We start from the raw sequence: 14,668 nt of genomic DNA on the forward strand, positions 1-14,668 counted from the left end.
AAGGACAGTCATGGCTGTAATCAAACAAATAATGCTCACATATTATGCCTTGCCTACAGGCATGTTGTTATAATTCAGTGATATTATGCTTTCTTACAAGATGGTATCTCAGTTTCAATAGTGCAAACATGGCAAGGAAGTGTCAGTTTCCATAGGTATCCTGAACTTCCCGACAAATACAATTTCATCAGCTGAATGGTCTTCCTCTCCAGATCACCCACACACTACTGGAAACCCTCAGAATGACTTCAACATTCAGCAGCTTCTGAGACAGTTATAACAACTTCAGCAATCACAAAAGCCATCCTTTCCGCTGAATTGCTGCCCAGCTGTAAAATCTGTCCCAGAGAGGTGTTATTGGAAGGTCCTCACCACCACCAGTATGGTTCTCAAAAGTAAAACACCTACCACAACTGCCTCTTCCACCTTAGTCTCTGCGAAAAGAAGTTTGATACTTTTATTTCATTTAAGTGGATAACTGCATTGTGTACTTGGGAGCACAGAGAAAATATCATAGGATGGAACATATAAGTAGGAGTTCATATTGCATCTAAATACAGTCCAATGTGCTCTGAATAAATTGTACCTGTGAAACATTGAATGAATAAACTAAGTTTCTTAAGAGTCCAGCTTGTGTAATTTTCTCTCTTAGAGCCCATCATCTGACCACAGATGGGTAATTACTGTGCAACCACAAACCTATGTGGACAGACAAGACCTACAAGCCTAAGGCTCTTACACATTTTTAATATTAGGAAAGGGATCTTGAACTGGATGCCTTGGAGAGCAAGCACAGACCCTACTGACAGCTTTTTTTTGTAGTAACTGTACCTCTTCCTGCCAGTTGATTCACAAATACACCTGCTTCCTCTTCTGACACCAGCATTGTTCTGCTGCACAGTACTAAGCATCTAGAAACTTGAGGTGATTTTCTCTGTAAGAAATGAGTGATGTAGAGTTTGTAGCATCTACAGTGTATGTAGGGTTAGTTGAATGTACTTACATAACAAACCCAAGTGGATAACAAGGGTTTTATTTTTTTAGTATTTGGTTGCTCCGACTACTGCTCAATTTCCTGAAAGCAGCTGCACCTGAAGAATTGAATCTACACGCAGCTCTGCTGCCAGCTGTGCAAATTATTCTCCAGAAGGCCTCTTCTTCTTGCCAGGGCTTCACAGGACTAAAGGAAAAGGTACCATTTGGAAGTAGCACCTCTTCCAAAATTCAGTGGGCTTTAGCACAAGAATGTGGAAGATCACAGCAATGGCACCCTCTGCTGACAAACAGTAACACGCTATAAGGAGATATATTCAGCCTGAATAAAAACATTTAAAGCTACTGCTTCTTGTAAGCCTATTATACGGAAGGAATTCCTACAGTAAGTTGCAAAATGTAGGGGGTTATTTTTAAGAACAATGATAACTTAGTCCTCAATAGCTATGAATTTCTTCAAAATACTCTCTCTCTCTCTCTCTCCAGTATTATCATATCTTCTTTGTATGGGTTCTAGCTTAATCTGATGTTCCTTAACCATTTGAAAATAAATGGTCCTCTTTTTTATCATAGTATTTCATCTTCACATATGGTTGAGGATTCAGCATGGTCTCTGTAATACTACCAACAGCTTTTGAGATGTTGAAGAATATTGATGAGTGGTGCATGAGCCTAAGACTGAACAGGTGAGTGTTTTGGAAGGGGACAAACAGGTTCTCACAAGAAATCTTTCATTTGATCTGAGAGGTAGAACTTCAGCCTTTCTGAAGCCTTGTCAGTCATCCCCTTAGCTTCTCAAAGCAAGAATGTCAGATGGTCAGCAATTTCAAAAGAAAGACTGAAAAAAATATATAAAAGCATTTCCCTTATCAATATCAAGGAAGAAGACTGTGACAGAATGTGCAAAAGCTTAAATTAAGCATAAAGATCTCTTTAATCCATGTGAAATATACTGAAATTAAAAGGAAAGAAAGTATCTGATTTCCAACAATTCACAAGAAAATCTCTATGAGTTAAAAAGTAAAACTTGGGCTCATGAACTAGCTATCTTCTGTGATCTAAGGAAAGGAACTTAGGGTAGATGTTTATCATATACTACTTAAGAACTAAGTTAAAAAAAGGTTTTTTAGTGAATGAGTAAAGTCATAATAGTCTGTCATGAAATTCAGTAATAATGGGATTGTTTAGTTTTCAGCAAGTTCTGTTCACTCTAATACATATATCTATTAAAATACTGGCAGTTGAAGGTGTAAGTTTCCTATCCATTTTCTAACTGAAAAATGACGTCTCTTCTACCTGAATAAAATGTTACTTTTCAACATCATGCTAACACTCAATTCAAGTACCTAGTCTTGGATGAGCTGCTAGATTAGTTGAAAAAGTGTCTAAAAGAAAACACTTAGAAGCAGTACTAATACTGAAACAACCACACATGTGCAGTTCTATGTGTGTAAGGCAACTAGACATTCACTGTACTACCAAACAGAGGTCATTGGTCAGACTCAGGCCATGCTTCATAAATGAAGGGTTAACTAGAAAAAACTGTATGTACCTTCACCTAATTATGGAATCAGAGAATCACTAAGACTGAAAAAGACCTTTAAGATCATCCAGTCCAACCATAAATCAACTCTCATGACCACTAAACCATGTCCTGAAGTGCCACATCTACAGCTTCTTGAACACTGCCAGACTCCACTACCTCCCTGGGCAGCCTGTTCCAATGCCTCACCACTCTCTCAGCAAAGATTTTTTTCCTAACGTCCAACCTAAATGTCCCCTGGCACATCTTAAACCAATTATTTTGTCCTATTTTTGGTTACTTGGGAGAAGAGACCAACACCAGTCTCACTCCAACCTCCTTTCAGGTAGCTGTAGAGAGCAGTAAGATCTCCCCTCAGCCTTCTCTTCTCCCTCAGTTGCTCCTTCTAAGACACCCTCCAAAACCCTCACCAGCCTTGTAGCCCTTCTCTGGACACACTCCAGCACCTCAATGTCTTTTCTATACTGTGGCACCCAGAACTGAATCTGGTACTGAACTGTGGCCTCACCAGAGTCCAGTACAGGGTTACAATCACTTCCACACTTCTGCTGGACACACTGGTTTTGATACAGGCCAGGATGCCATTGGCTTTGCAAAGTTTTGTAATTAGTAAGATTCTTAATAGTGGGATATGCTACATGCACAAGTGTGCCTTGACAAATTTAGAGAAGGCTTTTAATAAAATTTCCCACTCTTTTGAAACGGAAGACAGAAAACAAATGCAGTGCGTGGCTTCCTGTGATGTGTGCTCCAGTTTACAAGGGGAATGTGAAATACACTGGTTTGGTTTTTTTATTTCACCATAATACATTTTGTTAAACACCATATACAGGCAAACCTATCTGCAAAGGTTTTATCGCTCATCAGCCATTCACAATACATTCATTACCAAGCAGGATTAACTTTATCAGGTACACATCTCTGCCATAGAAAAGTATGAAAAGATATTATTCTAACTCAGCTATAGTTTGAACAAAGGTGCTGCTGTTTGCTTACCTAAGTGACCTATATCATCTAAGTTTGCTTTACTAAAACTAATAATTGACAAACTGAATGATGTACCATAATGGAGTTCTTGTTAAGCATAGTATCATCATTTCCTTGTAGTAGATGAAAAGGCTCATAATTAAAATATTAATTGAAAAATCTCATGGCCATTTTGAGATCTTTTTTTTTTTTTTTCAAAGCTCTCCATGTTATGACCTTCACACAATGATGCAGACACAGCTGCATGCAAAAGCTCCTTCCCAATAAATTCAGGAAAAAGGAAGATCACAGCAAGCCTCAGCAGTTTATGAACCCAGCTGCTGCAGCATTTTCCAAGTAGCCTTTATTTACCAGTCTATATTTCTGTTTTCCTCAGTTTCCTGGCTAAAGACTGGATTCTATTTCCCAGGTCACAGTTTTTGGTTGCCTTGGTCCATGCAGTTACCCAAGAAAGTCACTTTGAATGAGAGACTGCAAAATGGGGTATAGCTTCAGCCAGCTCCTTGGATGCTATATGAACCAAAACCACAGCTGTCAAGGCTCAGTAACCTAAAAAGAGCTGTCACTTTTGCCACATCTGCATCTTCACTCTCCAGAATATCATCAAAAACTGTGTTCCAGAGAGCATTTATTTAGCTCCTTCAACGTACCTGTATATTAGTACTAATTTCACTACACCAGCCTGCTGATCTACAACGTTACTGGGTTGTACTAACTTTGTAATAAATGTTTCAGATTTTATATACTGTCATTTCAGAAACTTGTCTTCCACAAGGCTTTAAAGTGTACTAGTACTACACACCCATTTTTTGTGCTTAACACCATCCTCTAGCCTCCCTCTGCACTGAATGCCTAAGCCATTTACCGGGACAAAATTGTAGTTGATGTCTAGTTAAGTCTTCAAAAGTCATTCCTGCTAGTCAATTCCCTCATTAGGAAACCATTTCCTATCAGAAGTGCCCTCAGGTTTTGAAAGCACATCAAAATTGGATCCACTTAAGCAACCGAGCTTTGATAGAGTGCTTAATGACTTTCTAAATTTGTCATTTACAAAGTGCTTTACAAGCCGTCCTAAAGAAGAGATGAAGTATGCCCGTGCACAAGCTAACCTCCCTAGCACTCCTTCTTAAGAAGTCTAGTTGATGTATGACGTATGCAATTCCATTTTCTGAGTATATGACATTTCATTTCAATCCCTTCATTTCCCTGGGACCATCTGGATGCTTTCTCAGCTATGAGCAGAGTGTACAACTGTGGCAGCTCTTCCTTTCTTCATGTCTGTCCCTCCTGCTGTTTCTGAGCTACCTGGTTGGATCTGGAGGGAACTGGGCACAGTGTTCCCAGACAGCACCAACAGCACTCCACTATGCATTGTACAGTAGTCTGCAGCCTCCCACCTTCTTGTTCCTAACACAGATGATGTATCAAAATGGTAAGGCCATACTATCTTTCTTTCCCTCCAGTTAAACATTATATAGATCTGCTCTACCTGGATCACCAACTGTTTAAAACCCCCATTTTAACAAGGGAAGTATTTTCCACAGGCAAAAGTGGACATTTCTTAGTGAGAATATTTAAGAAGAAAGCCTAACCACACAGTCTTATAACCTGAACAGAACTCTTTCACCAGAAACGTTAGAACCTACTTTAAATTGTCTTACCACTCAGAGACATTAGCATGCATATAACAAAACCAAATTCTTGTCATGAACAGCATCATGGCTTCACCATAACCTTTTCTGCAATTATGAAGTGTGAGATAGAAAGACAAATAAAAATTGAAGTAATAAAATATTGAGAACAACATGTCACAGCTACAACAGTGAAAATAAGAACATAAAGTCCTCAGCTGTCACCTGTCTGGTGCTTCTTTGTAAACGCCTCTGATGCAGCAATACCTTTTCTACTGCAAATGTAAGTCTGTTACTCAACGACATCCCAGGAAAAGGCCAGATTATATTGCTCACAAAATTATCTATGCATTTGAGAAATTACTATATGAAATCAACAATGAAAACTTCGTCAGAGAGAAAAAACAAAATATAATTTCCTTATTGTTTTCAAGGCATGTAATCACATTACAACACAGATACATTTTTAAGATATTTTCTCTTACAATTTTCCTGATTTTATTTTACTTTATACAAGGCAATCTAATTTTCATAATAAGTGATATGCATATATGGTATTGTCTGGTATTCAAACTTTTAATTGCTACAATAAGAATCACCACCAAAGTAAAGCAGGAAAAATAATATAATTTCTTGTGACCAATATGTAAACATAGCAAATATTGATGGATATTGAATCTATAAAGCATCGTACAACACCTTTCCAAGTGGCCTGAATCCTCAAACCTGATGCTGCAGATAGGCTGGCTCCAGTGAAGTAGGAAAGAACTCCTCCAGGAAGATAAGGAGATGAAGTGAGGAAAAGACACACAAGACACACATGAATTACTACAGTAAAACCTTGAACTATTTCCCTTGTTTTGTTGAAGTTTGAGATTGCTTTATTTTTTCTCCACTTGTCTTGATGTTCAATCCAGCATCACTACTAGTAAGATAAAAGCATTCCTTGGTCATCTTTTTGATCTGACATCACCTTAATGATTTGGTTTCAGCCTCAGAAGTTCTCCTCCCTCCTGACACATACTGTTTTTTCTTTTCTGATGCACAATTGTAAAACAGAAACATCTCAAGTGTTTGATATTATACTATCAGAATAGAAATTTCATTATAAACATTTTATGCTATGTCCCATTCTACCAGTGATATTATCCATTATATACAATAATGGTACTAATATAAGAAGTGTCAATGTAAAAAACTTCTACAGAAAAAAGAAGTCACCATCACTATTCCAGATGTTTTCTCTCTTAGGAGAATTAACACCATCTAGATTCACATGAAACTTAAAGATCTCCTTGTGGATTCTCTCTGGGTCTAGTAGTTCTAATGAACTGTAATGAAATCATAGAATTGTAGACACAGTTTTATGATTTATGTGACTCTATAATTTCAGCACACTGAAATATTACTGAGATTTGCTTTGAGTTTACATGCTACTTTTGCCTTCTCTTTTCTTCTACCTAGCATTATGCTTTCTCTTTATTGCTGGTTTGTTCAGCTTTTCACTTTCATCTGCCTAATGCTGGTTGAATTTAATCACCTCCCTAACAGTTCCTAACTGGTCATTCAATAACAAGTGAAGACAGGAAAAGAGAAGATTGAAGAGCCATTGGAATTGCATTCACTACATCAATCCTCCTTAATTATGACTGTTCTGTTTTCACGGATTCTAAAAGTGAAAATTACTTTGCTTTAAAACACGTTTTATGTTTTTTTCATAAAAAACAAACCAAACAAAAAAAAGCAAAAAAAAAAAAAAACAACCAAACAAACCACCACCACAAAAAAAGGAAAAAAACCAAAAACAAACAAACAAACAAACAAAAAAACCCACCCACAAGCCACACAACAAAACCCATAATAAACCCCAACCAGTCTCCTTTAAAAAAAAAATTAAAAAGTGCTTCAAGGTCACTACCTAAACACAATCAGCTCCTAAGCTTTACTCTGGAAATGGGAATATTGTAGGCTTAGGAAAGAACACATGACAACTCACGACAAACACTACCTTCAAAAAGCCTTCCATAATGTTTGGGAATAAATTGTTACAGGATTCAATAAAAGGAAAGGAAAAATAAGCATTCCGAAACTCTGGTATATGCCCTATACTCTGCACCTGTGGGTCCCTCCAAAGAATTCTATCTACAAAGCTGGAACATGAATTCAGAGGTGCAATGAATTTCATATTTGTATCACAACAAAAGTCATTTACTTAAATCTTACAACTCAATACATTATGATGAATAACGAGGTGGTTACAGGCACAGCCATGTCTAAAGATGAGACACTCAGATGCAGACAGTAGCAAAAACTGAGAGTTACAAGGACTTAGAGCCTTATCAATCATGTGAAAATCAAAGTGTTGTTTTTCAAAGTCTGTCAAAATTATCTAAAAGGCATTTATTTAGGAAGAATTTTAGTTTACCGAGTAAAACACTGCATTTAATTGACGTTGCATTACTTCACCTACAAGCATTGAAAACTTACTAATATTTCGAGGCTCATAGAATTCTAATTCATGGTAAAATTAAGATACACTAAATCTAGAAGTGAAGAAAATGTTATAGGCTTTGTGAATGGATTTTTATGTGAACAAAATCATATTGTTAGTGCAGTTTTTAGAAATTAAATCTTTTCCATGCTACTTGGAGATATACTAAAATTAACAAAATAGATGTAATGCTATAAGAAAAGAGAGCAGTTCAGTTTGTTGTTGGGCTTTTATTAAGTGTGATGATTAAATTGTGCTAGTATTTCAATATTAAAAAATACCAAAACAACAACAAAAAAAAGCCTTTTGGATTTGAACTACTCTTTTGTAACACAACATTTGAATCATAACAGGGGAAAAAGCTTCACTTTTATTTTAAACAAATTCTGTAGTCTATGCCTCATGAGCTCTTTCTAACACTGCTAGGCATAAACGGATTAAAATCACATACCAAGAAATATCTAGTATTATGCTGGTATCCTGCAAATCTGAAACCATATCAGAGAGTGAATTTCTCTTGAAGTATAGATCCTTGTTACTTCCTCTTCAAGATGAATACCTAGCAGGCTATTGATCTGCTTCTGAAGAACAGTGTTTATTATGTAGGAAACCACTGCTGGGCACAAGCGTGAGAAATTAATGATGGTTTTGTAAGTGTCCACACTGTGGTGCTGAACCAGTGGGGCAACTGTCAATCTATATGATAATGCATCCCAAAACTTCATAAAATCAGTGATGTGAGGCAGCATTGATTTTTCAGCTAACCAGGACATGTGAGAATGTAAGACTAAAAAGTTTCCTGAAGCTAACACCTCTGTGTATGTAACAGTTGCTTCATACTTGCCTGATTTTTTTTTTTAAACAACCAAACACACAGCAACTCTAATTACAAAAACCTTTCAAAGTTAAAATGAATTCCACACACCGGTTTATATCTTGCATGCTCTTTGATCCTATCCTCCTTTCCCTCATTAACATCACTGTTAGAAAAATTACCTATTCAAAATGGATTCACTGCACTGTATTTCCAATTACTTAATTCAGGTATTATAAGGGAGGAAAATTCAAGCAAACGCAAGCAAACAAACTCATGCTTTTATCAATGTCTGCAACAGTATGCATGAAAGTAGGTGCTGAGATTAATTTTCTCAGACAAAAGGTGTGGCACAGTCCTTCCAATGAAACAGAGCAATCACCTTCAGAGAAGTGAATTCATGCTATACAAATGAATCCCCATTGTTTCATAATGCCAGAAATTCCTTAGTCAGGCTTCTATTTGAAATTATGTACAGTAGCCTCATCAGAACTGAAGTCAATAGAATTTGTCATATCTTCTGTGAACAGTATTAGGGGGAAAAAAAAAAAAGGAAGAATCAATTAATCAATCACTGATTCTTTTTAAAATACTGGCTTCCTTGTATACACCATTATTAGCAAATATACATTTCCTCTTTGGAAATGTATCCTGCTGTGCCTACAGAGAGGAGATATTACTTGAAGATTCAATTTAAATCAACAAAAAAAAGACTGCTGTTGCAAACAAAATCAGCTGCACTTTTCTGAACTTTTTTTCTACCAGTATAAAAATTGTAATTCAGTTTTGCCTTCTTTGCTTTGACAAGCAGTTGCTTGTGTTTCTACTGCCTGGCACGTGGGTTTTGTTAAACACGGCTGTCAGTAAGCGTAAGGAGGAGCCTAAACAGCTGTAAAATAACGTTTTCTGAGAGGCACCTAACATGTACCAAATTAAATTTCATTACAAGTACTATGCCTAGCAGAGAACTGGATTCATTAGCTGGTATCAGCTGTCTGAATAGTTGCTCTGAGTGTAACGTTAGGGAGATTCCTCTTTACCTTGTTGGAATGGCAAGTACCAAAACCCTTAGTTCATATTTGAACTAAGACAAAGGATGAAGGACAAACTCCTGCAAACTGATTTTTACTACTTTCCTGCTTTAGTTTAATTTAAAATATGTGAGTATTGAAAATTCCCAAGTAAAAGTTTGTACTGATAGATGTGAAAAGCAGGAGCCGGGGTTACCCACATTTGCAAGGACATCTGGCTTTGTGCAGTTTACTCAGGGAATCAGCCAACATCTCGCTGTCTGTCACAAACGATTGTTGTACACTCTAAGGTCTCGCTTCCATGAATATAACACACTGCACTAACGAGAAGTGCTCTGCTTCAGTCTGATGCATAGGTTTGTTTTCTAAAAGCCCCGCAATACGTACCAATAACCAAACAGCAACTTAATTGCATTTTTTAACTACTTCAAAAACAGGAAAAAGCACAGAGAATTAAATCTGATTGTTACAAATTAGCACCATTGTCACAGCCACAAGCATATTGTAGATTATTAATATTATGTCAAGCTGTGTATAAAAATCACAGATGAGAAAAGTTCTGTTACAAAATTCCTTTCTGGCTCTCCTCATTAAGTTTAATTTAATGTACTCTGAGCACAAAGTTCTGTGAAAGATTATGGCGTGGAAAGTAAATTGTAAAATAAACCCCAATATGTATCAGATTCTATGGTACACATGTGATAGTTTCCCAATATCGATGCTAAAATCAAACCAACATTCAAAAGCAGCTTTAATCAAACTGAGAAACACAAGTGAAAAATTCACCCTGCAAAGAATACCCATTTATCTTTAAATGTGATCACATTCTCAGACATGTGCATTAAGAACAAACTGAAGAAAAAGGCCTACCATTTTCCTCATCTGACTTATTTTCGTTGTCAGAGTCGGTAAGGGTGAGAGCTGAGTTTTCACGACTTGACAGACCGGAACTTCGTCTGGACTTGATCCCTCTTCCCCACAGCCTGATGGCATGCTCCGGAGACATTCCTCCCTCTGTGTCTGAGTCAGCATCAGAGCCGGTGCTCAAGGAATAGCCTTGATGCAGTATTCCTATATCTGAGCAGTAGCCACTTCGATGGGGAGAGGGCTCACAGATTCCTAGTTCTGCAAGCGTGAAGTTTGTTCCTAGAAGGATAATTGAAAAAATATAAAATTAAATCATATAAAACCTAGAGGATTTATTTTAAGTTTGAAAACAGACCTTCTACATTTTTTACTCTGCTATATACCAAGCCTTTGTAATGAATTATGTACAGAGATCTCTGGTGCACAGATCCAGCAAGACTTAACTAAAACACATTGAATGTAGTTTTAAGCATATTAAATATACAAAACAAAAGATAGCAAAGACAATGAATTAATCACTTTGGTATGTGATTAACATAAAACTCCTGACAAATGCTAATGACACAACCTGCTTTAATGACACCACCTGCTTTATTATGTATCTAACCTTAAATCTTTAGGAACAGAGCACAGGCTTTGAAACAGAGCACTCATTACTTGAAGAATTTTCTGATTATGTAGCTGATTTTCTCATACACAAGTATTTCACAGAGATAGGATTGCTAATTTAAATTGTATTATAGTTTCTTGTTTTACAGAAACTAAACAATTATTTGGGAAAACAGACTTTAAAGGTCAGGATCACTTGAAAGAATGCAAACTTCTCAGTGATGCAGCAGAAAATCTTATCATCAGCTTTGCACTTTCACACTTGGTGGGACTGGTAGTTCAATATCTACTATAGAAATCCAGACAGATTCCAGCACCACTATAATTGTTTTCTATCTTTTTTTCACTGTATTGAAGAAGAAAGTGCATCAACACCAAAATCAGGAGATTATCTTGTTCAAAGGTTATACTTTCAGTAACAATGTCAAAACATGTGACCTTTAGCAGTTAATAACGACTCCATGGACAAAGTCTCCTACATTTTTAAAGCACATGGAGTTCCCCAGGGGTTCCAGAAAGTATGAACTTGCTGGCTGATTTCTGTTTAGGCATTTCTTTCCTACAGTAATGAACATAGGTAAGAAATCTAGGGAAATACTCATTGGTCTCTAAGGCTTTCAAAGTTTTTTGAAAAGCAACGTGATTTTAGCTTCACTACATTGGGGTAAAAATGAAGAACAAAGACAGACTGAAGCTGTTGGCAGTGTAACTGCTAATTATTTAATTAATTTCTTAAATCACATGGAAGTTAGATGTGTGGTCTGTGCTTCTAACATGGTGGTTTTATTTTGTCCAGAACCAATTTCTCTTTTCTCCCCTTCCTTTATCAGAATGAAGCTATACAGTGGAAGTTCATGCACCTTGTCTTGTATTAATAAAGACATTATCCAGATATTATTTTTTTTTAGCTATTACAACTTTTTTCATAGATCATCCAGGAAAGATCACACAGTACAAAATCTACCTGGTTCACTTACCCACTTCAGCCCTCTCCAACTGTTAAGTGGTTTTTGGATAGGGGATATGTGCATGTATCTATAGAAAGTAAAACCAGGCCTCACTTAACATTTATTCTTAGAGCTCGTCAATGAAAAGATGGTGATCAATTTCTTCTCAAAAACCAGCAATGGCTAGACAGCAACATCAAGCAGGACAAGAGGGAAGAGACATACTCTCTTTCACCCCTAGTTTAACCAGTAAAGCAGCTGGCAGCAAGGGAATAGCCAACAACATCAAGCACTAAAGTATCCTCAACTTCATGCTTCAAAAGAAATGAAGCACTTAGCGGCAACGTTTAAGAAGGCTGACATTAAAAGTAAGTTTTCATCAACACCAAATTAACCCAAGCCCTCTGAGTTAAGAGTATATTTTAACTTGCCTTCTAATATTTATTCTGAAAAACAATCAGAAATTTTCTGATTTAGTCAAAATCAGTGAACAGTCCTAAAAAATAGCTCCTCAGGTACACTTCAGTCCAAAGATCTTTTTGCCTTTTTTTTTTTAAATTTATTAAGAGCTCTATAGTCACAGATGAAACAAAGTCACTTTTTTTAAAAGGGTAAATCTAAATCATGTGAAATTACAATAGAAGATATTTAACAAAACCAGCTTGATAGATTTATTTTGGTTTAGCCATATGAACAAATTAACCTTAAAGTCATTGAAGAAAAAAAAAAGAGGGAATAGGAAAAAAAAAAGGGTCAAAATCAAGCCAAAATATGCATTAAAAAAATCACAGAATGTAACAGGTTGGAAGAGTCCAGCACAGAGCTATAAACATGATGAAGGGAGTGGAAGATCTCCTTTACAAGGAAAGGCTGAGGGAGCTGGGTCTCTATAGCTTGGAGAAGAGGAGACTGAGGGGTGACCTTATATTCATGTTCATAAAGATGTGAAGGGTAAGTGTTGGGAGGATGGAGCCAGGCTCTGCTCAGTGATGTCCAATGACAGGACCAGGGGCAATGGGTGCAAGCTAGAGCGTAGGAGGTTCCACAGGAACATAAAGAAAATCTATTTCAATGTGAGGTTGACAGAGCCCTGGAACAGGTTACCCAGAGAGGTTGTGGAGTCTCCTTCTCTAGAGACATTAAAAACTCACCTGGATGGGTTCCTATGCAAGCTGCCCTAGGTGCTCCACCTCTGGCAGGATTGTTGGACTGGATGATCTTTCAAGATCCCAAACTGAAGCCTACTAGCCCGATATGTTCTGAGCTACCCAGGCAGAGTGCACGCTGGCATTCGATACATACTAAAAATACTGAAATCATCATGGAAGTGAGGTTTTTTCAAGTTTTTTTTTGTTTGCTGGTGGCACAAATGCCTACAAATACACAGCAATTATGAATATATTAGGTTAATTAGGCTGGTTTACATACACAGTAAAACATTTTAATGTTATTCTGCAGATTTTAACAGCTGTTACAAGCCCAGATGATTTCACTCTGATGAACATTGTGTATTGACATCAAAATCTGACTACAACATGTGATGAAAAAAGAAATCTTCAGAGAAATTCTTCTTTGATTTGACCAAGGAAAGCAATAAAGGCACTGATAATGGAAGGAAAATAGAATATTCACAGAAATCATTTGTCCATTTAAGTTAAATTATCTGGGAGACTGGTACTTCACATGGAGCATGGAGAAAAAGATTTGAAAACAGACAAAATTTTTAAAAAAAATTGCGAGGTCGATCAGATCAACTCAAGGATGCAAAGAGAATCAGCCTCTGAACCTCTAGGAAAGGATTTCTATGCTCCTTCTCAGAAATCTCATTAGAGCCTTACAACAGACAATCTCAAGCATCCTGGTGATAGACATGAAATATTTCAGAGATTTCCTTTCTTGAACAAAAATGTTCTACTTTGGCAGATTTTGGATTAGTTTCTTTTATTAATTTTCAGTGTTTGGTTCTGCAAAGTATTACTGCATTTTACTAAAAACTCAATGGCAAAGTAGGACTGAAACGTGCAGGCAGAATCCACTCTTGCACATTTCCTTCCAGATTCTTGTAGCATCTTGCAGCAACGCTGGTGATACTAAGTGAAAAGAGATAAGTAACAGCAGATCCTTCTTAGTAGAAAAGAAACAAACTGCTTTCTCCTGAAGAATACACCAGAGAAGCAGAAGAAAAAAAAAAGTCAGAGGATTTTTTTTTGGCTTTTATCATATGCAACAGAATTTACAAGTCTCCATCTGCAGTCCCTTGACCCCCACCTGAGAAATCATCAGACCACTGTCATTGAAGAAAAGCAGTTACTACCAGCTGCTCCCTTAAAGGGTTTGCAATCTCTCATACAAAACTCGACCAGTACTAGACTTGTTTAAAGTGTAATAGAATGTTAAATGCTTGATCATCATTGTCCATAATCTAGACACCATGAATGGTCTCTCAGTAGAGCAGAAAAGGTGTCTTCCTTCTCATTGCTATGTTACTTCTATTAATTTTGAAGTACGTTTCCTCTTACATAAATTTGCTACTGAAGTTACTTAGTATATAAATACTTAATAAAAGTGTGTTTAATTCACCAGTGTACAAGTCTACTCATTATTTCAGCTAAGAGTAGAAAGCATTCCCACCTAAGCAAAGGTTATTCTCACCTAACCTTTAGGCAGCTGTCTCGTTTGGGTAATTGCACATCGCAGGAGTTGCCCATCTGATTAATCTAATCCAGCTGTGATAGCTACAAGATGTCTCAGAGGA

General features: G+C 36.8%; 1 protein-coding gene across 2 annotated transcripts in view; it reads right to left on the bottom strand.

The window, feature by feature from the left end:
* The window catches only part of TENM2 (teneurin transmembrane protein 2), a 506,506-nt gene that overhangs the window by 458,798 nt on the left and 33,040 nt on the right, over positions 1-14,668 (bottom strand). For both annotated transcript variants that reach the window (XM_054389071.1, XM_054389069.1), the window contains exon 2: positions 10,361-10,636. In XM_054389071.1, the coding sequence (XP_054245046.1) occupies positions 10,361-10,636 (276 nt within the window). The remainder of the gene's footprint in view (positions 1-10,360; positions 10,637-14,668) is intronic.

The sequence above is a fragment of the Indicator indicator genome, chromosome 18 (assembly GCF_027791375.1).
Source record: "Indicator indicator isolate 239-I01 chromosome 18, UM_Iind_1.1, whole genome shotgun sequence".
In the NCBI taxonomy this organism is placed as follows: domain Eukaryota; kingdom Metazoa; phylum Chordata; class Aves; order Piciformes; family Indicatoridae; genus Indicator; species Indicator indicator.